This window comes from Notamacropus eugenii, chromosome 5 (assembly GCF_028372415.1).
Source record: "Notamacropus eugenii isolate mMacEug1 chromosome 5, mMacEug1.pri_v2, whole genome shotgun sequence".
Taxonomy (NCBI): domain Eukaryota; kingdom Metazoa; phylum Chordata; class Mammalia; order Diprotodontia; family Macropodidae; genus Notamacropus; species Notamacropus eugenii.
In genome coordinates, this window is record NC_092876.1 from 279,719,075 (window position 1) to 279,744,555 (window position 25,481).

General features: G+C 48.8%; 3 protein-coding genes across 5 annotated transcripts; 1 reads left to right on the forward strand and 2 right to left on the reverse strand.

Moving 5' to 3' along the window:
* Positions 1-2,287: 2,287 nt before the first annotated feature.
* Positions 2,288-3,282, forward strand: H2AX (H2A.X variant histone). Its single transcript, XM_072613000.1, has one exon. The coding sequence runs from the start codon at positions 2,396-2,398 to the stop codon at positions 2,831-2,833; it is 438 nt and encodes a 145-aa protein (XP_072469101.1). The 5' UTR covers positions 2,288-2,395; the 3' UTR covers positions 2,834-3,282.
* Positions 3,283-3,522: 240 nt separating this feature from the next.
* On the reverse strand, positions 3,523-10,629 carry HMBS (hydroxymethylbilane synthase). 3 transcript variants are annotated; one of them, XM_072612997.1, is made up of 15 exons: positions 10,067-10,228; positions 9,433-9,587; positions 7,972-8,025; positions 7,536-7,608; positions 7,075-7,124; positions 6,928-6,983; positions 6,158-6,235; positions 5,852-5,929; positions 5,655-5,730; positions 5,396-5,509; positions 5,021-5,059; positions 4,643-4,762; positions 4,372-4,425; positions 4,051-4,137; positions 3,523-3,972 (listed from the first exon to the last, which is right to left on the reverse strand). In XM_072612997.1, the coding sequence occupies exons 3-15, from the start codon at positions 8,005-8,007 to the stop codon at positions 3,799-3,801; spliced, it is 1,035 nt and encodes a 344-aa protein (XP_072469098.1). In that variant the 5' UTR covers positions 8,008-8,025; positions 9,433-9,587; positions 10,067-10,228; the 3' UTR covers positions 3,523-3,798. The 3 variants fall into 3 exon arrangements, with proteins under 3 accessions (XP_072469098.1, XP_072469099.1, XP_072469100.1); XM_072612998.1 differs by lacking the exons at positions 9,433-9,587; positions 10,067-10,228 and adding an exon at positions 10,411-10,629; XM_072612999.1 differs by lacking the exons at positions 9,433-9,587; positions 10,067-10,228 and adding an exon at positions 10,411-10,610 and having other exon boundaries at positions 7,972-8,020.
* A 942-nt stretch (positions 10,630-11,571) lies between these two features.
* VPS11 (VPS11 core subunit of CORVET and HOPS complexes) lies at positions 11,572-23,492 on the reverse strand. The gene is made up of 16 exons (XM_072612994.1): positions 23,283-23,492; positions 22,821-22,969; positions 22,605-22,740; positions 21,787-21,950; positions 21,007-21,254; positions 19,823-20,024; positions 19,220-19,371; positions 18,729-18,915; positions 18,143-18,289; positions 17,842-18,030; positions 17,584-17,745; positions 17,224-17,363; positions 16,925-17,127; positions 16,662-16,833; positions 13,436-13,658; positions 11,572-13,238 (listed from the first exon to the last, which is right to left on the reverse strand). The coding sequence occupies exons 1-16, from the start codon at positions 23,449-23,451 to the stop codon at positions 13,074-13,076; spliced, it is 2,808 nt and encodes a 935-aa protein (XP_072469095.1). The 5' UTR covers positions 23,452-23,492; the 3' UTR covers positions 11,572-13,073.
* Between the last annotated feature and the right edge of the window lie 1,989 nt (positions 23,493-25,481).

Genomic DNA, 25,481 nt, shown 5'->3' on the forward strand with positions numbered 1-25,481 from the left:
AAAGGAGGTCACTAACCACTTGTCGAGGACTGCCACTGATAAGAGTGAATGAATGAAGCACTTATTAAGTGTTTACTATGTGCAAAGCACTGTGCTAAGTGCTGGGCAGGCACATAGAAAAGTCAGGCCGGCCCTCCCCAGGAGCTCATATTCTAATGGAGAAACACCACATGCAAGGTTCAGCTGCAAGTCTCACGGTTCTTAGGGTGCAGCTGCAAGGGAGCTGGAAATACCTTTTCTTTAATGTTACTTCCACCAATAAAATCATATTGACTTCTGATGGTGAACCACTTGGCAGTGCCAGGGGCTTTGGTGGCAAGACCCTTCTTTTCTGAGTCTTCAGTAACTGTGGCTGCAGCACTTTCAGAACAATTTTGAGGGCTGGGCTAGAAGCAGGAGTGATGCTGTAAAGGTTGCTGAAGCTCTTAGGGCTCTTATGTCTATCTGCCTGTTGGTGGCAATTATTTCTAGTGTTGATGACAAAGGTTGAGAGGGATGATCGCCCTTTTAACTGTCCAGTCTTAAGGAGTGGAAGTGAAGGATGAGAGGGAAAGACTGATCTCTGAGGAAGACATAAGACCAAAGGGTGGAAATCTGAAAGGTAAATTTAGATTTTATGTAAGGAAAAATTGCCAAACAGAACTATGGAAAGGTAGAATAAACTGCTTTGGTCACTAGTAGGTTTCCCCCTTCTTGGGTGTCAAAGTCTTGAAGCTGAGGTTATATTGTAGATTGGATCCTATTCAGGTATGGGATGGAACCAGGGATGAGGAACCTTTGGTATCGAGGCTGGAACTTTGAAGTTTGGATTCAACGGCTGTACTAGAGGGCCACAAGTGTCCTTGAGGTCAAAGGTTCCCCATCCTTGGTTAGATGGATGGATGGATGGATGGAGGGAGGGAAAAAAAGTAAGTGCTGACTCTCAGTTGTTTCAGACTCTATGACCCCATGTGGGGTTTTCTTGGCAAAGATACCGAAGTGGTTTGCTATTTCCTTTTCCAGCTCATTTTACAGGTAAAGAACCGGGGCAAACAGCTGCCCCTAACGACAACAAACGTGCTAAGTGCGGGAGATATAACTAGAAAAGTTTGAGTCCCTGCCCTCCCAGCTCCCAAGTCCCCTCCCTCTTGTAGATGTGAGAGAAGACCCCGATCCTTCAGCTGGGGCTGGGGCCCAGTCAGGGGCTGGAGTTTTCCCTTCTCTTAGGGACTGGGCTGCAGGGACCTCTTCTTACCCACTGAACTTGTTCAAACAGGGTTTGGATTTGGAATAAAGGGCCTGGGCTAAAGGAAAACCAATTCAAAACTTCATTTTAACCTTGACCCTGGGTTTTTGCATTTCCCAAGACAATCATCGCTAGTAACAGCATCAAGCGCGGGGGACAAAGAAGGTCCGCCCAGCCTCCCACCAGAGCTCACTCAGCACGCGGTGAGCACCTGCGGCGTACCGGCACCGGCCCGAGGGGCGCGGAGGGCGGCGCCAGGCCGTGCAGTCAGACACGCCTCCCTGGTTCGGATCTAGTCTCAGCCGCCGGCAGGCTCGGGGCTCCTCGGCAGAACGGGCTGGAGAGGGAACGGCAAGCCGCAGCCGCTGCCTGGAGGGGCGGGGAAGGAAGGCGAACACGCGGGAGGAAATCTTCGGGACTAGTCCTTAGGCAAGGGGCGGGCCCTCATGGGAAAGGGCCTTCCTCACCCTTCCCGTAGCGGGCGCCTCCGGGGGGCGGGGCCCGGGCTCCGCCGGCGCTGGACGGTCCCGAGGGACCGCCCTCTGTCCGGCTCTTTCGGTCCTGTCTGACTCTGTGGCTTTGTTTTCTTGGCAAAGATATTGGGGTGATTCGCCGTTTCCTTCTCTAACTCATTTGACAGATGAGGAAACTGAGGCAGACAGGATGAAGTGACTTGCCCGAGGTCACAGCTACTAAGTGTCTGAGGTCGGATTTGAAGTAGGGAACCCGAGTACTCTTCCGCGGGCGCTCATTTGCCTTTCTTGGCGCCTAGGCCATTTGAATCTCCCGCGCTTCCGATGGATTGGCCGCTTGGGGGAGCGGGAAGCCGGGGGTGGGGAGGAGCGAAGCCGACCGCGCCCCTCCCTCTAGTTTGCTAGTCGGAGTGATCTTCCCCGGGTTAGAAGAATTTTTAAATCCAGCCAATCGGTAAGCACGCTCATACGCTCAGGAGGAGGAGCCTGATAGCTAAGGGCAGCCAATCGGAGGCGGCCTCCATGATGCAGCCAATAGGGAACTAAAGGACGCTGTGACCGGCCGCCTTAAAGGCGGCAGCTTTGCACGCGGACCGGCATTTAGACTGCGGCGAGAGTTTGGTGAGTGTGTGTGCGCACGCGCAGCCGTTACTCGCGGTAGTTCTCTCGGAACCAGTCTCGCGCTTTATACGTTAGCATGTCGGGTCGCGGCAAGACCGGCGGGAAGGCCCGTGCCAAGGCCAAGTCTCGCTCTTCGCGGGCCGGGCTGCAGTTCCCTGTGGGCCGTGTGCACCGATTGCTGAGGAAGGGCCACTACGCGGAGCGAGTCGGAGCCGGCGCGCCGGTGTACCTGGCGGCCGTGCTGGAGTACTTGACGGCCGAGATCCTGGAGCTGGCGGGGAACGCGGCCCGGGACAACAAGAAGACCCGCATCATCCCCCGCCACCTGCAGCTGGCCATCCGTAACGACGAGGAGCTCAACAAACTCCTGGGCGGCGTGACCATCGCCCAGGGCGGCGTCCTGCCCAACATCCAGGCGGTGCTGCTGCCCAAGAAGAGCGGCGCCATCACGGGACCCAAGGCCCCGGGCAGCGGCGGCAGCAAGAAGAGCACGCAGGCCTCGCAGGAGTACTGAGCGCCTCGCCGGCCTCGGCCCGTGGCCGCTCGGCCCGCACCGGCCCCCCTCCCCCACAAAGGCCCTTTTCAGGGCCGCCTCCCCCCTCCCTGAGAGAGCTGCTGCACCCGCCTCCCTCCCCGAGCCCCGCCCCCGCCGGCCCGGCCCGGCTAGAGCTGCAGCCCGGAGCCCGGAGCTGCGGCCCGGCCCGCCGGGGCCCGGGTTATTCTGACTCCTTCTCTCTTGGCAGCTACCGAACAAAGCCCGGGGCCATCGCGCCCCAAGGTCGCGCGGGGCCCCCAGACCAGCGAGGGCCAGACCTCGTCCGAACCCGGCCGGCCCCGACCCTGGACAATGAACTGAATTTTCTCAGCTTAGACTCGTTGCCTTTATCCGGGGAATTGAGAGACTGTGAACGACAATTCGGAAGTCTGATTAACTTAATTTTATTAAATTTTTTTTCTAATGAAGTTTCTTGTCTTTCTTCAGCTCCCCCTAGGTGCCAAAGGTTAGCTAAAGATCGTGGTGATTCGGTGGCCACTTTTCCTTGGGGGAATTTGGGTCTGGAGAGTAAAAAGATTTTAGTACGTAAATCAGTCAACGTGCGTATTTATGTGCCAGGAACTGGAGATAGATATACTGGAAGGTGAATGGGATGACTGTCCACACCCCAGTCATCATCTACAGGCTAAATAAAAATTCCACTAGAGTAAGGTCAGGTGTTTTATTGACAAATTTGGTTACATTCAAAGTCTGTAGACTCTCCACAGAAAACAATTCTCCAGCCCCTTGTAAAAGAGGGCCAGAACAAGGCACTAGGAAGCTTAGCAGCAACAGGTCCCCTTTCCCACACCTGAGGCCCAGATGATGCAGTTTTTTGTGCCCAGGGATAGTTCCTGTTGAGTTAATTAATCCGGGAAGGATTCAGGGCACCCCAGAACAAATCTGGTCAATGTTCCTGGGCAGAAAATGCCCTTGGGACTAGGTTAGTGGGCATCATTAAGCTGTCTTGCTATATCCAGGATCTTCTTGGCTCCCTTGTTCAGTAGCAGGTTGGCAAGACTGACACCCAGGTTTTCAGCTGCCATTTGGGCTTCCTGAGATACATTTCGAGCAGTGATGCCCACCCGCTGCACATCATCATCTGGGCCATCTTCATTCTATAGAGGAGAAAAAAAGGATTTAGAGAAGAAGGAGTATGATATAACCCTTGTTTGCCCTCCCCAGGGTCCTGGTACCTGGGCTAAGATGTTGACGGTTGTCTGCATGGTTTCCTTCAGACTATCTGAGCCATCCAGACTCCATACTCCTCCAGTCAGGTATAGCTAGAAAACAGGTAACAGCCTTACTAGAGGGAGTTCCATAGCAGCAGAGAATCCTCTTATTTAATTTTTGTATACTCTAATACCTAGTAACACAGTAGGTTCTAAATATATATTAAAACTAAAGGTCAACCATGTCTTATGGAAAGGTGTTATTCTACTTCCAAGCTAGTATTTAAAGTATGGGCACTTCCCACCACTGCCACCTCTGTCCCCAAGACAAAATAAAACACTTACCTGCCCATCCTTCAGGACTGTATGGACTGCCACAGGCACACTGCAGCCTCCTTCCTACAACAAGACCATGGCTGTGAACTCCAAGGGCTCTGATAACATACTTTGAACCACCCCATTTTAAGAGGCTGGCTGGAAACAAGTAAAGGGGAAGGTGGGGTGGGGAGAGAAAAGGGTTCATACTCCTAGGTTTTCCAATCATTCAGCTATCTGATATTTCCTACGTGCGTCGCATACTCAGGAACACCCTCCCCAAATGAAATACTGGTCCTACCAGATGCTTCAGGAAAGCCCTCTCAGCAATGCATCGGAGCAAGGTCTCAGGATCATGTAGCACACAAACCAAATCCAGCACTTCCTGGTCCCTAGCTCGGACCTCCACACCAAGGGCCCCCTGGGGAGAGACCCGCCACACTGCATCAGGCCTTTGCTTTTCACACCAAAACAACCTGATTTGATTAAGTATGGGGCTGCCAAAATGATTTCCCAGGTCCCCAGTGAATCCAGCTTCTATCTCAAAGTGTGTTTCCACCCCTGGGGAAGAGAAGGCCAAAGGCTACAGAGCTTATTCTTGGATTGAGAGAAGGAGCCAGGACCCCAAGTGCAGTGCCTATATCCCCAGACATCAAAGATGGCTTTCATGACAGCATACCTGGCCCACAGCATACAGACATTCTTCAGGGTATAGGAGCTAGAGGAACAGAGCAAGAAGTCAGTTGTGAGAGACACAGAAACTGAGATGGGGGATCCTGCCAAATAGCATGACTTGCAAGGTTGGGAGCCTGGACTCTTGGTTCCTAATTCCAACGCAGTCCAATATGGATCTTGTTTTCCCATTTATATGATAATGCTGGAGTGAGGGGTGAGGTGATCTTGAGTAGGATATAAAGAGGCTTTTATTGTTGGTGGGTTTTCTTTTTTTTGGGGGGGGGGGTGGGGGTTCAGTACCTAACTCAGGGCTTTGAACATAAGTGTAAACCTTCCTGGTCACAAGGATGTAATGAGTGATGGGAAAAAGAATTCTTACCTGCCCTACACGGCTCTGCCAACCCATACGTTGCAGTCCAGCTGCTGCCAGGATGATAGCACTAAATTCCTGCTGTTCATCCAGCTTCCGAAGCCTGGTATTGAGATTCCCTCTCTGCAGGGGTACAGTGTTAAGGGCTACCACTGAGGCTTCTCCAAGGCCCCAGGCATGCATGGTCTACTCACCTGACTGCACAAGCCTTTCAGTGAAGAGTCCTCCCTACCTAGCAGATCTTTCTGACCCTTGTTATAAAGGATACAATACTTTTGAATTCCAGATGTGGAAATCTGTGCTGCAACTGGGCTGCTCTACGAAGGGAGCTGGTGCCTACCACACTGTAAATTCAGAGGATTTAGGGAGGAGGTCACCCACAGAGTAACTCTTACCGATCCCTTCCCGCCCCCTTCAGCATCTGCCTTCCCAGCCCAATCCCACCCATCCTTTCCAGGCTCTCACCTTCTCTCTGGCAGGGTACCCAAGGTCTGCCCAGCATACTTAGGGTGGAAGATAACAGCGTCATAGGGGCTTTCCCGCCTGCAGTGCAGAGGGAAGGGTTATCGAATGGGGACCAGGTAAGTGTCTGATCAGCTCAACACAATCTGACCTGAAGCCATCCCAATCTCTCTTCAAAGAATCAACCAAAACTTGATCACTGAAGTCAAGAGAGTAACACTGAGGGCAGGAGAGGTAACTGAAGAAAGGAGTGTTGAAACGAGGCGCACACCCCTCCCCAAGCCCCTCAACTTCAGCATTGCCTCTTACTTGCAGACAGCACCAATAGTGAAGGCTGGAGGTAGTACAGTGGGCAAGTCCTTCAGGGAATGTACAACCAGGTCCACTCTGGAAGAGACAGAGTCAGGGAGAGGAGGAGAAAAGTTACAGGAAGCAACAGTTTCCCATTACCTCCCTCTCCCCTCTCAATGCTTTGGTAGGATGGGGACCAGGAAGACTAATTACAACTCCGACTTCTAGAGCACTTTAAGGTTTCCAAAGCACTCTCCACCTCTCCCCAACTTGTGAAGGAAATAAGAGTAAGCATCATGTTTATTTTACAGATAAGGCAATGAGCCCAGCCAAGGTCACATTGCTAGTGAAATGCTATGGCTGGTATTTCTGACTCCCAATTCTGACCTCCTTCCACTATACAGTACTGCTCTGCACTACATCTCAGGAACCAAACATGAAAAGGCCTATTCTTGTGACCTACATGCCCACACACCATCTCTCTGTACCACTAGGCTCAAGATATCAAGATGGCCACTTGTGTTATAATAAGAGCTCACTCCAGAAAATTAAGGACAGGGTTGCGATCCCAGCAAGGCATACGTAGTCTTTCAACTCTGGTTCCAAACCTACTCCTCCTATAGTCTACCCTCAGCCCGTATTTTTTGGGTGCCAAACCCTCTGGTCTTTGTAGCAACCAGTTCCCGGGGCAGCTGTAATCCCAGGAAGGCAGAAAGATGGTGGAGAGGCCCCACACTATCCCGGCACTAGAAGAGTCCTGGGGTAGCCTGCCCCACTCCCCCACTTACTCATTCTTTTCCAAGGCATACTCCAGCTCCTTGGTGAATAGGCTTTTCTCCCCAATCTATCAGGGAAAAGAGAGGGGCATTGTGAAACCCATGGAACTTGGAAAGATTAGCAGTCTAGTAGGAGTCAGGGAAGGAGGGAAGGGTTACCTTAGAGAGTGCAGTATCCAGGATCTTGTCCCCAGTGGTGGACATTGCAACTAGAAATAGAGTGATTGGCCAGTCAACAAATATCTGAGTATTTAATGTGTGCCCCCACCACGTGTACAGCTGTGCTAGGTACTAGGGTAGGGAGAAAGAAAAAGTAACATAGCGTTTTGCCTTCAAAGAACTAACTCTCCAAATGGGGGGAGAAAACACATACATCTAAAAAGTTAAAAAGATCAAGCAGTATATATAATAAGGACCAACTGAGTTGTACAGACAATAGGAGGTCACCATGGTGGGACCAATGAGGGAAGATTTCATGAAGTGGGTAAGAATGGTTTAAATCCATTCTTCCATCAGATTAGAATTTAGAAGTGCTATAATTCTGTCTGCTCCCCTCCTGGACCTAGCAGATGAATTCCCTGTGAATCCCCTCTCTCCGCTGGAGACACTTGAGAACTCACTGATTTCAAACTGCAGACCAGGGTAGAGGTCCTTCAGCATTGCCACCACACTGTCCGTCTGTATCCTTGCCAGCTGAGAAGCAAAGATCTGGTTCAGTTCTGCCCTTCCCTCCCCAGTGCCCAGGAGGCTAGTTCAAGACACACCGAACATACATGGGAACAGGGAAATCCCAGTGGGGACAGACTAGGGAGAATAGCAGTCCACGGAATCTGACCCAAGCCTCTCCTGGGTGAGGCAGGATAGTTAGTAGTCCAGTGCTCTGAACAGTTTTAGCCTTTCTCCAAAAAAGTCCAGTCTTAGATTATTTCTCAGTAAGAAACAGAATAAGGCCTATCTTCTGTAACCACCCCACTTAGAGTGGCGAAGCAGATGAGTCCTCTATGTCCCCCAAACTCAGATTCCTGGTGCCTACAACAGCGAGAACCCCTATCCTACCTGGCTCTTTCGAGTACCCACACGGATCACTCTCATCTTTGGGCTGTTTCTGTCCTGTGGGGAGAGAACCCAAAGTTATTTTCCTCCTCTGCACCCTTTCCCCTGAAAATCGAGAATCCCAGAACGACCTCAAGAGGCTGCTGGAAGGCCACTCCAACAGTCCGGTCTGTGGATGAGGATAGCCTAGGTTTTTCTCTGGGCAGGAGGGTTACTCTGATGCCTCTCTACCTTCATCAGTGTCTTGGACTAAATTTCAAGTGACCTTCCTGCCTTACCTGGGAGGAATAAGGCTTTTTCAATGGCCAAACAGAGATGAAGGGTACAGGCAGTCAGAAGTTAATGCAGGACTCTGAACCCTAGAAGGGAGACTTGAGTAAGGGAGTACTTGAAGGAGGTCCTGGATCCACCCAGGTGGGCAGGGAGATAAGTGTCATCGGGCCAACCACAAGGAGGGTGGGGTCAGAACTGGAAGGGGGGGAGGGAAAGAGGAAGGCAGGAGGGGGACATTCTCTGGAGCAGCATCGGAGGGGGCCACACAGTGGATAACTTGTGCTGAGTCACTAACAGTTGGAGAGATCAGTGACCCACACCAAAGTGGACAAAAAACCCACCTACACAATCATTGGTGCTACCCAAAAGCTAAAAGTCACCACTGTGCCTATAACTTTGAACGCCCTGGTCAGTGATGGGAATGGGATGGGAGAAAGGAAGGAGGAGCCTAAGAGGAAACAAATTATTCTCCTTCAGCATATTGTGAAGGCACAAATCCCTTCCTCTGGTTTCACCAGCAAAGAAACTCCCAGAAACAGAATTGAGACTTGGAACCAGAAGGGACACATTCCTTCCTCTTCCTAAGTTTCTCTGAGAATATCTACCAAGGGACCAGGGAGGAGGTTCTGTGCCCTGAGGGCCAGAAAAAAAAATCATGCTTAACCAAAATTAAGTCCAGCCACTTCACCTGATGCCAGTGTTCCCTGCCCTAGGCCCAGCAGGGGATAGATTTACCGCAGCTGAGGATATGTCACCTTGCTGCTGTCCATCACAGCATGTCCCAAATAAACACATCCAAAGAGACTGAGCAAGCTAAAGTTAAGACCAAAACCCTTAACCTGTCTCACAGGGATCTCTGCTGTGTTCCAGCATGTTCACTGGCCAGATGAGCGAGCCCACAGAAATGAGTCAAGAGCATTCCAGAGCTCAGAGATTCCAAGTGGGAATACCCTGGGATGTCAGAGAATTTTTTAGTCCTACTGAATGGTGTAGACAGTGAAGATAAATTCTCCCTTTCCCCCCAGTACCCCAGGATACACCTTGGCCAATCATGGTTATGGTGTTATCTCAGTGACCAGCAGGAGCCCTTGAGGATGACTTGAATCAGGCCACATTGGGATTACTGCGTGGAAGTAGAGAAGCGGTCTTTAAACACCAGGAAGGGCATCCTGGGGGAGAGGGAGTGCTTACTCTGCTTGGCACCAGGCGACAGTGTCAGAGGTCTTGGGCGGACTTGGCCAATCTTTTGTCAGGAAGTACAGAGGATAAGGGCTGTTGTACTACATGACCTCTGAGATCGATTCCAATTCCGAGAGTCTACAATTGACTAGGATTACAAGTAGCTCCTAATGAGGAAGGGGTGGCAGGTCAAGTCTTGGCCCACACCAAACGGCTCCCTCCGGTCTGGGGGGACCATGGAGTGTGAAGCAGGACGTCTGGAGGCTAAGGATGGAGTAGTCCCATCCCCTCTATATAGTGCTGGGGGGGAGGGGCGGAATCCTAGGGTATGAGGCTGTTAGAACTTCAAAGAGGATCCAGTCTAAGAGCTCTTAACCTGGGGACCATAACTTCATGTGCTAATTTAAAAACATTTAAATTTTAAAGATAATTTAAAAAAATAACTTTTTGAATAATTCTTTCAATGTCATTGGATGTCTTCATAACACTACATATTTTATTCTACGCATTTAAAAGCTACGCCCAAAACTCCGGCCCGGAGACGCGGCGCCCTGTCCGCTGACGGGCAGCGGGCTCCTAGGCCCAGGGAGCCAGGAGCGACCCTGGGCCCCCTCCCCCACCGCGGCCCGTAGTCCGCTTCACGCACCCCCAGCCCCCGGAAGCAGGCCGCTGAAAGGTAGAGGGCGCTGGCCCCGGGAGCACCAGCTCGGAGACGGCACAGCCCAGTGCCCCCGACCCCAGAGCCTACGGGGAACGTCTCATGTGGGAAAATTCGGCCTCCCCAGCAGCCTATCCTTTGAGATCCCCCGCCCACCCCGGGCACCTTCGGCCAGGACCACTTTTGCCACTGTCTCTTTAAACCCCATTCAAAGCCCGGCATCCGTGACAGCCATTCTGACCAATATAGGCTGCGGAGGACGGCGGTCAACAGCCAATCATTTGTTCGCTACACGCAGAGACGAAAACAGGGTCCTGCGGGCCAGGACTCACCCCAGCGGCCGCATTTCCGCTCCCGGACATGGCCCCGTCCGTAGAGTGAGTCTGGAGACTGCGGGCGGGGCGACACCCCGGGCTTGCCGGGGACGCGAGACCCTCAGGCCTGCTGGGGAGCCGGGGGGCACGTGGTGTCTGGGCCGTCCCGGCTCGCTCCGGCTCCCCGACACTCGCGGAGGCCTGTGCGTCACTTCCGCCGCGTCCCTTAAAGGGGCAGATCCTGGCGCAGCCCGAGGCGGGAGCTTGAGACCTGGAGAGGGCGGGGCTGGCCCACTTTCTCAGCGCGTACTCCAACCCAGCTTCCTTCTGAGATCTGGGGTTCCTGCAGAAGCGCAGGTTTCCCCCCCCTACCCAAACGAAACAGCTGGAAAGCACCTAGGTCCTTCTTTGACAGCTGAGGAAACTGAGGCCCGGAGAAGCAAAGTGCTTACACACACAGTGGCACGAATGGCAGGACCGGGTTTGGACCCTGTCCGCTGAGCCCAGTTCTCACTGCTGGCATTCCCTTACTTCCCTTATGCCCCGTTAGGTTCCAAGCTCCTGGAGGCCGGGGCCTCTTTTGCCTCTTTTTGCGTCCCCAGCACTTAGCACAGTGCCGGGCACGTGGTAGGTGCTTAATAAATGTGTATTGGGTTGAATTACCCCAGAACACACGGGGAAGCGAAGGGGAACACCGCGTTCCTTTCTGTCACATTGTGGCTATGGCACTGGTGTGACGCGCCGGGTTGGCGAGGGGCCTGAAGGTGATGCCAGGCCTGGGGATGATTTGTAAACCCCCCTCTCCCCCAGCACCCAGCACAGTCCCTGGTACATAGACACGCAAGGGTCTGTGGATGCAAAGGAACAGACGAGGCTTCTCTTTGATAGGAGGTAGGGAGACGTGCAAACCATCTTCAGGTGTCTGAAACGTTGCCCCGTGGAAGAGGTGTTAGACCGCCTGCAGGAGCAGAACAGAAAATAGGATCCAGTGGCACCACACCAAGTGCTTGCCAGTCTTCAAGGGTTGTACAAATGCTAGTTTTTAATAACAAATATTAACAACTAGTGGGAATCACGCCTTTTGACGGAATATAAGGAAAAATGCCCTAGTTTCATGCAGCCTAAAGAGGTAGAGATCCCCCTCCTTAGAGCCCAAGGAAAAGCTAGATAACCACTTAATTTTGCACCGAAGGATTAGCAATCATTTATTAAGGGCTTACTATGTGTTGGGCAACAGGGATACAAATACAAAGGATGAAGCAAAAAACGTGTGAAATTATCCCAGTTGTTACAAAACAAGGATAAAACGATGCTCAAAGACTCTGGCAATTGAGATCTCTTGACCAGTCCGAAGATCTTTCTATTATATTATACTGCTTTAAGGGTAGATGACTTGTCCAAGGTAAGTGGGAAGGCAGGAAGGAGGAAAGGAAGTAAGGGGGAAACAATTAATGGACTACTGTGGCAGACACCGTGCTAAGTGCTTTAAAAACATCTCATCTAATACTCACAGCCCCAGGAGACAGGCACTGTTAACCCTATTTTACAGCTGATGAAGCAGGCAGAGGTTGTGACTTGCCCTGTCCAAGGCCAGATTTTAATCTAGGTCTTCCCAATCGTCAGCTCCAGTGCTCTATCTACTTTGTCTGTGGATAACCGAGTCAGTAAAGTGGTGGAGACTCCCTAAAATTCCAGTCTGATTTTCAAGCTATTCTCTCCTATGCTGCAATGCACCCTCCCCCCCCAAACCAGCACATGATGATGACCTAAATGCAACTCATTCACAGCTTTGTCAATACTGATAGGATGAGGTAACAGCAGCTTGATTTTCATATGGTAGCAACAAACAAACTGACCCTCTCAAAGAGGGATTATAGAGTTTTTAAAGAATCAGTACATTTATTCTCTATGCTCCCTTTTTCTTCCATTTCAGTGTGCAACCAACACATCCTAGCCCCCTTGCCAAAGCCTGGAGGATTACCATGGGAAGGATGCCTACAATATTTATCAAGGGACAGAGAAAAAGTTGTCTTGGGTGCTATTTTCTGGACCCCCTGGACCTCAAGCTATGGATGTCTCACACTTCACCTTGTTTGAGAAGCCACGAGCCCCATTAAGCACAGGAATGAGGTAGAGTAGCACCACAACCTTCAAGAGTATCTCTAAGGAAAGATGTAGCAGCAAGATGTGGGACAAGGAGTGAACCGGGCAGGCAAGTCAGGAAGGACCAGAAAGCCCCAAATAAGTCATTTTCCCCTCCAAAAGTGTTGTCTTTTTATTTACAAACTGGATGCCTGGACTCGAGCAGAAACTGGTGCTCTAGGCTAAGAAGAAAGCAGCTCTGGTCCATATATGCAGAGGGCTACTTGGGTGGCTCCCCTTGCCCTGATAAGATTCCCATGAGGACCATCCTTCTCTGCTGGCAGCAGTCAGCCCTGGGAAGAGGTGGGCTAAGGAAGGGCAAAGGAGACTGTGAGAAAGCAAATCTCCATTCCTACATGTTATGTAGTCAGAGATGGGGGAAGGAGAGAAGGGCAGTTGCTCTCCAAATTGTTCACTGGGACCTCCCACTGGGGGAACATCTTTGTTCATAAAATTAATTCCTGAAGCCTCGTTACTTGTGTCCTTCTACATCCATGCTTGATCTGCCTTCCAATGTCACTCCTCTGACCAAAGTGTCCTTAGGTACCCCGCTTGGAGTGCATGAGCAGATCTCGTTGCAGGCCAGCCTCCAGGCTGGTGCTCACTCTGCCCACAGGTGGATCAGTCAGCAGGGTCAACTTGTTGAAGACACCACGTCCAAAGTAGTCAGCGATAACAGAGAAGCTGTCATTAGAGTACTTGAGCTGACAGGTAGGAAAGAGAGCACACAGTTAAAACAGAACAGGGAAAACAACTTAGTGCTCTTACTCACTCCCTCCACTGTTACCCTCTGCTCAAATGCCTCAGGCCCCAAGAGAAGATGTAATGCCCATTAGTGCATCCTACAGGATTCCTGTTCCTCTGCTAGGAGCCTTACCCAGCTCCTCTTTGCCATCCCTACCTGGTGCTGAAATTGATCATGCAAATCCCGCTTTTGTTCCTGGGCCCGGATCATGTCCATAACCTTTCGGTTCTCAGGAAGACAAGTCGGGCAATCGGCATCACTTTCTGAGTAGCTCTCAAAACAGTGTTGGTGGAACGAATGGCCACACAAAAAGTGGACTGAGGGCAGCTCCAGGGCACTGGTGCAGATACTGCACTTGGTCTTCTGGAAGATCTTTGGGCTATAATCAGAAAAGAAGAGGTATAAGATGTGAAAGTAACAGCAGAGAGGGCAAAAAGTCAGCTAGCACTTTGGAGAAGTCCTCAGCCAAAGCTCAGACCTTGAAAATTTTTACCCTTAACCATGTTAAATCTCATTTTGGCAAATCAGAGAATGATAGAACTTAGTACTACGAAGAACCCTAGAAATCACCTAATTTTAAAAATGAAATTAACATGCAGATTCAAAGTAACTTGCACATGGGCATAGCCACATGAAATATGGCAGAGCTGGGATTTAAACTAAGGTTATCTAGCTCTAAGTCTAGTCCTCTTTATACCACTCAGTACTGCCCTCCCCCACAAAAAAAATTTTATATCATACAGGATGGGGCGAACATAGCCAGAAAAATCACAGGGCATAACTGGACTGAGGGCTAAACAAGAGTCATCAGTGTGATGAGACTGATAAAAAAGCTCATGTAATCTGAGGTTACATTAATTCAAATATAGGGTCTAAAACAAAGCAGGAAATAGTATCTGTTTCTTTGATGGTACCACATTCTCTTGAGTAATCCAGGGCTGAAACCTAAATCCTCTTCCTCCAGCCAACCGGCTACCTCCAAAACATCTCTGGAATCCTTCTCCTCCCCTAGACCCCACCGCTCTTCAGATGACTTCGGCTGCCACCTTCAGGCCCTCCCCTGTCCAATCCATCCTTTTACCATTGCCACTTGGTGTGGGCTTCAGTGCCCTTCAGCAGCATCTCCCTTCCCAGTGACACTTCATGGGCTTCCCCTCCTGTGCACTGTCTTCATTTGAATCCAGCAAAGATTAAGTGTACACACCACTGTTCCAGCCAAAGCACATTACTTGCTATTTCCCCAACCTCATCCTGCTCTGTTCCTATGCACTTCACGTGCCCATACCTGCCTAGGGGAGTTCACCCTCAGCCCCCATATTTAGCTCCTGACATCCTTCCCCTGGCTTCATGTAAAGGCCAGCCCAGACGTGGGCACCTCTGTGGCTGATTCATGGCTGTCATCCAATTATAAGTGAGCCCTCTCATTTCCAATCTCATATGAATGTGCCTCTCTCCCTCTGGACAGGCAGCAAGTCAGTGCTCAGAGATACCCTTGGAGTCAGGAAGTCCTATGGCTTTAAGTCCAGCCTCTGACACACAATGGCTGGGTGATTCTGTGAAACACACAACTTTCTCAAACTGTAAGTTGCTGGAGCAGCTGCTGATCAGGATCAGGAGAGTTTTTTTTTTTCCTTACCATGGCTCCCCTACACCAAAGAAATTATAGATCTAGGGGGGAAAAAAGAGTATTTGCATTATTATTGTATTTCATCCCATTAATTAAACGTTGAGTTCCTTGATGGCTAGGACTACCATCTTTCATTTTCCTAAGCTCACCTGACCAAGCAAGTCTCTGAACATCGGCTGAATGAGTAGGTGATCCTGAGATGCTCCTCGATGGTCAGATCACACTGGAATGCTATCTTTGTTCAGAGTCCCTATCTCAGATAGGAATGATAAACTAGTGGCTGACTGGGATGATGAGAAGGTTCCATGAGGATCAGTTGAATTAGATACTGGGATAAAGTTTAGCCCCAGAAAAGAAGTGTAAAGATTCACCTCCCTCTCTTCTTTGCAAAGGCAGGGAGGGAACTGGGGGTATGGAATACTGCATATATTCTCAAATCCCTCCACCTCATGGAATCCCTTCATTCCATTAAGACACAGATCAAGCACTACTTCCTGCAGGAAGAACCCCCCCCCTACCCACACAACTAGTGCTTTCCTCCCACCCATAACACCCCACTTAACTACTCTGTACGGATGTGTATGCACAAGCATGTATCATTAACTTTATATTGATATCAGCTATGTTTTTCTTTGTACTTGTCTCCTCCATTAGAATGTAAGCACTGTTCCATCCTTTGTACTGGTGACTCCAGAACCTAAGACAGTGCCTGAAATCTGGAAGGTGCTTAAGAAATACTTGAGGGTGTGTTGGTGGTTTCCAGAACTCGTTCTTTTTCCACTTTTAAAACTTTGTTAAAGAGGGTTGGCTTAATGGGGAGAAAGAGGAGGGATCTGTTTGGAAATGATAATGATGATGACTGGAAAATAAGAAAATGAATGAGATTTTAAAAAATTACTTGGGGAAAGGTGTTGGGTGACATGACAGCTATTTTCAAACGTGTTAAAGTATAAGTGCAAACAGGTAACAGACTCATTCTGCCTCTCTCTATAGAGGGTAGACCTAGAACTCCAATGGATGGAAGCTACAGGAAGACTGACATCTGCTTGAACGTGAAGGAAGAAGTCCCTAACAAGCAACAGTGGCATGGACTGGCCCATGACAAAGTCAGATTCCTAACACTGGAGATGTTCAAGTGACCCCTGCAGGAATCTGGTCTGGAGTGTGGAAAAAAAGATTCTTGCTTGTAAAATTCAGAATCAATGACCTAATGAGTCACTTCCAATTCTAAGAGAAGATGTTTCTTAAAAACTAGAAGTGGTAAAGGAAAAAGAAAGTCCCAGGGCTCATCAAAGCTTTGTATGCTCATGTTAGGCACCTGCAGCCCATGGACATTTTCTCCTTGACTTTTTCACAATTACTACCCAGATTTTCTTCAGTAACAGCTGTCATTATGCCTTCTCTGTACTTTGTACTAAAATCCTTTGTCTACTATAGTCAACTGTCAGCACTACAGATGCTCTTTATAACAAACTTTTTATTCCAGGCTAAAAATTCTTACCTCAAACCAAAGCTGGTAATCTTAAAAATAAAGTTTATGATAATAAAAAATTAATGATATTACATCCAAAGCTAAATATAAATGATTATTATATAATTGACTACTTTCAATTTCTCATACTATAACAGCCCTCTGTAGAAACAGAGAGCTAAGAAGGAACTTTCTTCAACCATGACCAATATCTGACCCAAGAAAGAAGCTCAAAAACCCACCAAAAATCACCTAGACCTGTAACAGACGTAACCTCCAAGTACCTGGTCTTCAGCTCCTGAATCTCTTGGCGTATTCGAGTGGTTTCCTCCCGGTACCTTCGCACCCGAAGCTCATCTTTCTCAATCTGTTGACTCTGCTTTTGCAGCTTCTGTACCAAATAATCCTTGATGACAGACAACGTGGCTGTTGAGTTGTGAGCCAAGGTCTGCACCACTAAAATGAGGGGAAAAAGGAAAAGATCTATAAGTGGGTAAACCCTCGTTCAATGAGACCCAGATCACAACATACTAAGCCTCTTACCCACCTAAGAGGGGTGGCATGAGGTTCTTGCTCTCGATGTGTTTGAGCACAGCAGCAACATATTCCTTGCAATCTTCTTCCTTTCGGGCAAAGTAACTGAGTGCTTGCTCCCACAGAGAGGGCTCTTGCTCCCCATGCCGTTCACAAACAGCAATCACCTGTCGGTATTGCTCATGTTGCATATGGTAATGCATGATCTGCTGGAACCTGGGCCAGAGAAGGGAACAAGGTCAGTGACCAGCCCTGAGAAGTCACCTGGACTCCTCCTCTTGCCCCAACTTCCACAACCTTCCCAAACCTTACAGCTTTCCCTGCTCATAGAGGTACAGGACACCATCTTGAAAATCATGCATCTGACAAAGAACCAAGGCCTTATCAAAGACATTGGCAAAGTGGCCACTCTTCAAGAGAGAGAGTGCCTCAGCATGGAGCTTCTCCTTGACCTATGGGAGGATGAAAGGAGTCAGTGTGAGTAAGAAAACAACTACCCCACCCTCCCTAAATCCCCTTTACCAAATGGAATTCAGCCCCATTACTGCCCCTTAGTGGCTCTAAAAACACTTACAGAACTACTCACAAGCAGCCAACCCAACCAAAAGATTTAAAACCCACCAGCACATTTTAATTTTCTTATGGCTGCAATACACCCTGCACAGACTCTACCTGTGGGTCCTTCTCATGAGCCCAATTCTGTAGTCTCAGTTCTAGCAGAGTATCATAGACACCCTGGGATGAGTCTGCCTGCACCTCAGTCATATGTTCTAGGAAGGCCTTCAGTTCCCTTGGGTTGTTGGCAAAAATAGGAATGAATTCTTCAGAATTGGCCTGGAGAGCACAAAATGAGAAAGGGAGAACTAGTTGGGATAGGCATGCTTGGCTTTTTTAGCGTGTGGTGACTACCATCCTCGATGTCTTTCTTACCCTGCAGCCAGGACCATTGCTCTCAGCAGCAGCTTCTGCACAGGGTCGATAATCTGTACATAGCACCTTCAGCAGCTGGGTGGTTTGTTCTGGTACATGATGCATGAGGATCTTGCCATACCGCTTCATGTTGCTTTCTGCCTGCTCAAAGGGCAGCTTTCCAATATACTGTAATGCCTCCTGGTAGTTCTGGGAGAAAGGAAGGGTAAAATTACAGCCCAGCCCAGGCCCATTACTCCATCTTCCTCTGGGATAGCATCCTGAGAAGGCGGCTGTCTCCTGAGTCTAAGACCTTGCTCACCTTGATGTCCTCCAGCTGGACCTTCAGGTACCACTCATGGTGAGCATGGTTCTCAGCCAAGTACAGGGCATGGGAATAGTAGCCAGCCTGCCGAAGAACCTTGATGGCTGTTTCTACATCAAAGTGTACTTCACTTTCACTCTTCGTCTACCAGGGAAAGAGAAACCAAAGTCATCATTAACAAAGCAGTGGAAACATGCACCAAAAATGAAGCCAAGAGATATAATATTCCAGGCCCAGAAAAAGACCCTTTCATTTGTTTCTTCTTGGAGAAACCTAGGTGTGAAACACAACTCCCATTTCCCCATTTCCTAGACTTAAGACACAGTGACTGAGGAAGAAAGACGTCCTGTTGTTCTACTGCCTCTCACTTCCCAGGATAATGAGTCTTCCCATTCTTCCCTGATCCGTTAAACAAAGATAGTAACAATACCAACCCCATGAGATTACTGTGAGAATCAAATGAGATGGTATACATAAAGTACTCTGCTAGTCTTAATCCACTCTATGCCAGCTATTACTGGAGAATGGAGAACAACAATTTAAGGACCCTTCCCTCCCACTGCCAGCCCCTCCCTCCAAGCACCTTGATGAATTCCTCTAGTTTGGAGCTGTCCTTGAGTTTCGTGTAGCAATTGAGCAACAGGGTGGTGTGGTCAGCATTGGCCAGTGACTGCCGGTGCAGGGTTTGGAGATAGGCAGTTAGGTTGTGAATGCGCTGGGCATCCAAGAATTTACGGATGACATAGGATGGCTCCAACTTCCCTATAGTTCTGAGAAGATGTGTGCATGTATGTTAAAAAGGAACACCAATGTTCAGTGCCAACAAAGGTAAGGAAGGAAGGAGAATCAAACCTTAATTACAAACAAAACTAGACCTCTTCTGAAATAAAGGATGCTCATTTGTATGTAACTTCATGCTAGTTAGCAGAACATTAAAATGTAGACATTTCCTCCCCAATCTCATACATTTTTTCTTATTTGAAAACATCACAGTTTCTGCAATCTCTGTTGCCTTTCTAGGTTTGGCTACCCCAACTGAGAAAATTTCCTGTGTGGGTTCAATTCTATACTGACCGGATATACTGCTGGACAGCGCCGTCATGGTTTCCCTTGCTGTAGAGGTGGTCCCCATACTGCATGAAGATCTGTGCCAGACCATCACTATCCAGATGTTGGCTCTTGGCCAAGTTGATTGCCATCTCAAACAGATTCTTTTTGAACAACATCTAGTGGGGGGGGGGAAATGTGGGGAAAAGGGAGAAGTGGCACTGGGAAAAAGGTTTCCCCAAACTGTTTCTCAACAGTACAAACTCCACAAGCTGAAAGCCTCAGAGTAAACTCCAGATGGAGTCTACTATTCTAAATTCTAAAATAGAGAAGACCCATTAAGATAACTCCTAAATCAATGTGAGAACAATCTGCATGCCAAGAATAACCCTAGGCAGAGGCCAGCTATCCCAAGGATGCTTCAAAAGGGATCACTTCTCTTCAGGATCCCAATCTTAATCATTCACTGTGTAATTCTATCCTAGGAAAGCTAAATAAAGTTGCACGAACTCAGAAGCCCCTGACACAGAATAGAGGAGACATCTCAACCCAGAGGATGAGGGCAACCTGATCCTGGAGCTACTGCAGATAATTTCCTAGTGCCTGCTCCAGGGAACCAGGTGATCTTGCCTCCAGTTTAGTCTGGGTGTCCTTTTCCTGAAGCACATGGACTCGCCCGTCCCGAGTTAGCACGTACAGAGAGCCCCACTCAGCGAGTACGTCCACCACATCCTCAAAGACGGAGCTATAGGCAATGAACTTGTTGCACAGATCATAGATGTTGAGGATCTGCTTGTCTGAGCTCTGGGAATCCCTGCTAGTGAACTCTGACCTGTAAAAGAAGGAGCAAGGGTCAGACCTGATCCAGCCCCACTTTTCTTCTCTCTTCTCTCCCCATTTCTCATTTAGTATACTCCCTCAACGTTATCCTTCTATGTATAACAATCCACCTTTTATAATCTCTAAGCGATTTATCACAAAACACTGATAGAACCTATAAATAAATGAGCTTCCCACAGAGTTGAGTAGTATACAGAGAAAATAGTATCTGATCTTCCAAACAAAGATACAGCTCTGATGGGACAGAAAATTAGTTTATTCACTGAACAAGTATGTGCTGGGAAAGGACAAAAAAGGAGATCTGAAAAAACACCACAGAGACAAACTACAACCCTGTAAATGAAGATACAACATAGCCACAACACTGAGGTTAAACACAACCACTGACGAGCATTAGGGTGTTCAAATTAACACAGCCCCTCTTTCCTTTAGTATAAAGTAAATTAACAAGGGCATGCAGTTGTATATATAAACACCAGGTTTAAATGCTTGGGGCTGTTTTGAAAAAGTTTTCAAGAAAGAAACTTTGTTTTGAGTGCTTATTAGCTGTGTTAGAAATCTATTAAAAAAATATTTACTGCACACAAAGCACCAACTGAAAACGTTTTACCAATGACAGGAAAGCAAGTTTATGACATAGAGATGGCCCCTCCCTCACTTAGATTTCTTCCAAACTACTAGTCCTAAGATTTACCAGCACTAATTCTGACATCTCCTTTGCCTGAATGACATTTACTTAGGCCTCTGTTGTGTTTGGTACACAAGAAACGATAAGCAAACACCTACAGCTAAAAAGTTCTAGACAGAATAATCTGAGTCCTAAGTGTTAAGCAGGGGAAAATAAAGCAAAGTGAAGCTGGCAAAACTCAATCATTAAAGTCCACTTCACCCTGGGAACTTTTAGTTTTCTTTCCTCACATCCCCTCTCCAGACTTCTTGGTTCCCAGCTTCTCCCTACCCCCAAGCCTCCTTACTTGGGTGAAATCTTGCGGTCCCGGGAAACAATAACAAGGTAGCCACGAAACCAGTGAGCAATGAGCTTATGGCCCTCAAAGGCAAAGCAAGGACCACGCTCATCGGGCTGATATAAGTAAACACACTCATCCCCAGCAACAATAAACTGCAGGTCCTGGGAAGGATCACTTAGGGCTGAGCAGCGCAGGCCACAGCCATGGGTGTCTAACTCTATCCGAGGGTAATCCTTTCCAGACAGACTGTAGGACTGCAGAAAAAGAGGAAATACACGTAGTCACACAAGGATATTCTTTAAACTACCCTCATTTATCATAGGCAAAGGCATTTTCCTCCGTTATCTACTAAGAGATGCAGGGCTTTGTCCTTCTAAAATACTTAATAATCATTATAATGATGACATGCTAAGAAGATTCCTAACGGATTGTGTAATCAAAGAGGTCACTTCTTTTACAGATGGGGGCAACTAAAGACTAAAGAGGTTAAATGATTTGTCTATAGCAATTTGTCAAATCAGTGGCAATGACGACTAGAATCCTCTCCAGGCTTCTCAACCTAGAGTACTTTGAAGAGGCAACGGATGTGAGCTAGAAGATGGAGAAGCTAAGTATCCAGAACCTCTCCAATTAGTTCTTATTCCTTTGGGACATTTGTTAATCACAATAACCTCATAATTGAGTAATAGAAAAAAAGAAGAAAAGAGAGGGAGAACAAAAGCAACACAGAAAGGTTAAGAGTCATTCCCCTTGATTGTTCACCTAGAAAATGATCCAGAACCATACCTGTACATTCTCCGTTGTCACCACAAACAAGTGGGTGGTCTTGCCTGCCTGGCGAAAGGCCAGCCCAGTGACAGGATAGCTGCCTTTGTGCAAAATCTGGGTCTTACTGTGCCGGTCCCTCGTAATATCACCCTTATTAAGGGTAACACTACCATCTGTAAAGCCTGTAAGAGGTAATCACAAAGGGGGTACATAGGTGGGTTTAAAGAACCCAGAGAAAGGAGTGGGGAACACAGACACATGTTCAAAGGGGAGAAATTCATTCCAAAATACTCTCTTTTATCTCAGTTTCCTATAATATAGACAGCCTGATGGTTCATGCATTTTTTTAAGTCAACAATCATTTATTAAGGGCCTACTACTATGTGCTAACTGCTGAGAACACAAAGAGAAAAAAACAGTCCTGTTCTCAGGGAGCTCAGTCCAATGGGGGAAAACAACGCACAAAGAAGACAGAGACAGGATAAGGCAGAGGTAATCCCAGAGGGAAGGCACTAAGATTACTTCAGAAAAGGGTTCTTCCGAAACACTTGGCCATTTGGCAGAATTCATAATGACAACAACTAATGCTATGGAGATTAATAAAGTATTTGATAAGAAGCTGAAGGGGGATTGGAGGCCCCCGATCCGACCTTCCTCCAGCGCTCTCACCATACGACGCTCACAAATATCAATCCCTTCAAAAGCACGGGTACAAAGAGCGGTTTAATAAGTGACAACAGAAACAGCGGGTGACCCATACGGAGAGCCTGGAGGAGGCTGGCTCTTCCTGCAAGCGCCCACCCTTCCCGGTCTGCCTTCCCGTCCAGTTGGCTCACCAATAGCCATGAAGTTGAGGTTCTCATGCACGGTCAAACAGGACACCACGGTGGGCTCCGAGCCGGGAATGGCGGGGAAGATGCGGGTGCAGAGCGGATTGCCGCCGTCTCTTTTCTCCAGGTTCCAGACCTTCACCTGCGGACAGAGCTCAGGCGCATTACCGCCCGGACGCCCACACCCACGCCGAGCCAGCCGCGCCCTCTCCCGGCTCTCACCAGCGGATTGATGCCCTCTTCGTCCTCTCCCACCGACGCCAGGATGTTGTGCTGCTTCAGCTGATACAAGTGGGTGACGCGGAGCTTGTAGGCCTGAAAGCCCGTGAGCTGGAGGGAGCGGGGCAGGAACCAGATCTGTCCTTCCATGTGTTCAGGGCAGTCAAGGAGCCTAGGACCCGTATCTACCTTTAGTCTCCTACACGCCCCACTGTACAAGAAAAAACCGGACCCGGCACGGACAACCTCCGGGCCCGTTCGTGCCCGGGCCCTGGGGCCCCTCTCCTCTCGGATCCCGCGGGATGGGCAAGGCCTCGGCCCAGCTCAGGGGGCTCCCAAACGGGGTGGGGGATGTCGGGTTTGGAGAAGGGGCTCCGCTCCGTTCGGCCTCAGGAGGCCGGGCCGCGGCCCCCGGCGCTAGGAGCCCCTGTCAGGAAGGGGCCGCCCCGAGTCATGGAAGGATATCCCCAAAGACCAAGCTCCCCCGGCCCGAATCGCAGACGGTGATGCCCGGAGGGAGGCTGAGAGGCCTGGCCGTGCCCGATCCCGGCCCGGCTCCATCGCTCCCCGCCGGCTCCTTTACCAGCTCTTTGTCGAAAAAGACGAAGCGGCGCCACTGCAGATATGCCGCCATCTTGCCCCCAAGCCCCACCTTCCGAGGGGCAATCACGTGAACCCCGCCGGAGGGTCACATGACGCTGGACCCAGGGCGCCCACGTGAGGTGCGTTGTACTTGCAGGCAGCTTCCGGGTCCCAGCCGTTATCATGTGGGTTCCTCGGCCTGGCGCGGATTGACCGCAAAGGCGCGGGGCTGGAACTTATTCTCACCTTGCGTTCTCACCCGCACGACCCCATGGCGGGCGGGGACCCCGAGCTTGGGGGGCGGGGAGGGGCAGAGAGAGCTTGGGGTTTTTAGCAACGGCTGCCAGGTCCTGGCGTGGCCCCCGCCCTCCATTCAGGCCGCAAGCGTCTGGTTCCGCGCCTGAAGCACGTGTATTGGCATTTTCAGAAGCGTAAGCACTTTTGCCAATAATCGCCTGAAAACATGCCCAGCTCCAGAAGGGCTATCAGGTGATACCATGGAATTGTCAAAAATAATTAAACGAAATAAAATTATTTCACTCAAAAAATAATTAAATGCACAACAATTATTGAATTTTCGAATACTAAATGTCATGAAATTCATTCAATGGGCAAAAACATGCAACGAGATTCATGGATTAAAGGTTGAGGGAGTTACCGGCTTGTAAGTATGGACGCGGCCGCTAGTAGAGCGCCACCTGGAGTTAGGAGGACCTGACTTCCAATACAGCCTCAGATACTGGCTGCGTGACCCTGGGCAAGTCACTTAGCCCTCTCTGCCTCAGTTTCCTCATCTGTAAAAGGCGCTGGAGAAGGAGATGTCCAAATGCTCCAGTATCTTTGCCAAAAAAATTCCAAATGGGTTCAGGAAGAGTTGGATATGATTGAAATAACAGCTGCCACGGAATGTGGCCAAGAATTTGACAAGAAGCAGTAAAAATTACAAAAATAATCATACCCTTTGACCCAAAAATTCCACGGCTGGCAACATCTGTAGAAAAATGTTATTATTGAAAGGAGAATGATTGGTCCAAGCATTTTCATAGCAATAGTATAGGTATGGGGAGGGGGAGAGAGCAGATTCAGTTGGGAGAACCCTGACCAATTGGATTCCCAATCCAGAGGATGAAATCACAGGAGAAGCTAGGTAGCTGAGTGAGGGGGTAGTCGTGTTTTTAAATAAAGGCACTCTGCCTGGTTGTACCTTTGTAAAATGTTAAGGAGTCCATCCTCCAGCTGGCCACTGGCTGGAGAAGATTGGCTGAGCATAGAGGAGCCCTGGAAAGAGAGCTGGCCAGCTCTGTTAATAAGTAGATGGTGCGGGAAGCAGCTTCAAGGGGTCCGGCTCCCTTTGCACCTCTGGCAGTCCAGAGAAGCTGGCTACGGAGGAAGAAAGGAGAGGCACAAGTCTTTGCCCTCCTGTGTCTCTGGGTGGGTGGGAGGGCAGCTGGAGTACTCTATCTTGTCCTTCAGCCTCAAAATATTACAAGTCTTGAAGCTGGGGTAGGTAAGAGACACTCACCACAGTGCATCCTCAAGTTTGGGCTCATCTTACCACTAGTGTGTGTAGTGGAGGGAGGATGTGCCCTGGCTTTAAGGGGAGAAAAGTTCTATTACCTCTGTTCTTGTGCTATCTTGGTAAATGCTTTTGCTTTGAGTTAATTATGTCTGCTGTTGAAGAAGTGTGAATCTCACAGGGTACCATTTACCAGAAAGTAACTACCCTCTGAGGAACCCAACTTGTCAATGAAATTTGAGGGGTATATATACTACATCTAATTGGGAAAAAATGGAGTAGGGATGCAAGGGAGACCAACGAGTATGAAAAATACAAAGAATCTGGAAAGACCTTTATGAAACAACGCAAAGTTTTAGAAAGCAGAACTAAAGGTTCTAAAACTAAAAATGCTTTATTGCACGCACTAATTGAGGAAAGGTGGATGAGATAAAATGGACCAAAAATCTTGATGGAGAATTAGAAAATTGTTGGGATGTTTCATGCATTGAAGTTAATTTAAATGTAAATAAAGTTTAGTATTTTTGTATTGATATTCAGTATTAGTTTTATTTAATTGCAAATGT

What these genes read in the sequence shown, in the direction of transcription:
- HMBS (XM_072612998.1), bottom strand. Translation starts at nt 10,440, where the DNA reads ATGTCCGGGAGCGGAAATGCGGCCGCTGGG. An exon ending in TGGTCTGCAGTTTGAAATCA is followed by an intron (nt 7,125 to 7,535) that starts GTGAGTTCTCAA and finishes CTCTATTTCTAG; the next exon opens with TTGCAATGTCCACCACTGGG. An exon ending in ATCTGGAATTCAAAAGTATT is followed by an intron (nt 5,510 to 5,654) that starts GTATCCTTTATA and finishes GTACCCCTGCAG; the next exon opens with AGAGGGAATCTCAATACCAG.
- VPS11 (XM_072612994.1), bottom strand. Translation starts at nt 23,451, where the DNA reads ATGGCGGCATATCTGCAGTGGCGCCGCTTCGTCTTTTTCGACAAAGAG. An exon ending in TGACAACGGAGAATGTACAG is followed by an intron (nt 21,255 to 21,786) that starts GTATGGTTCTGG and finishes CTTTTTCTGCAG; the next exon opens with TCCTACAGTCTGTCTGGAAA. An exon ending in ATTCAGGAGCTGAAGACCAG is followed by an intron (nt 13,659 to 16,661) that starts GTACTTGGAGGT and finishes TTCTGATTATAG; the next exon opens with CCCAAAGATCTTCCAGAAGA.
- H2AX (XM_072613000.1), top strand. Translation starts at nt 2,396, where the DNA reads ATGTCGGGTCGCGGCAAGACCGGCGGGAAGGCCCGTGCCAAGGCCAAG.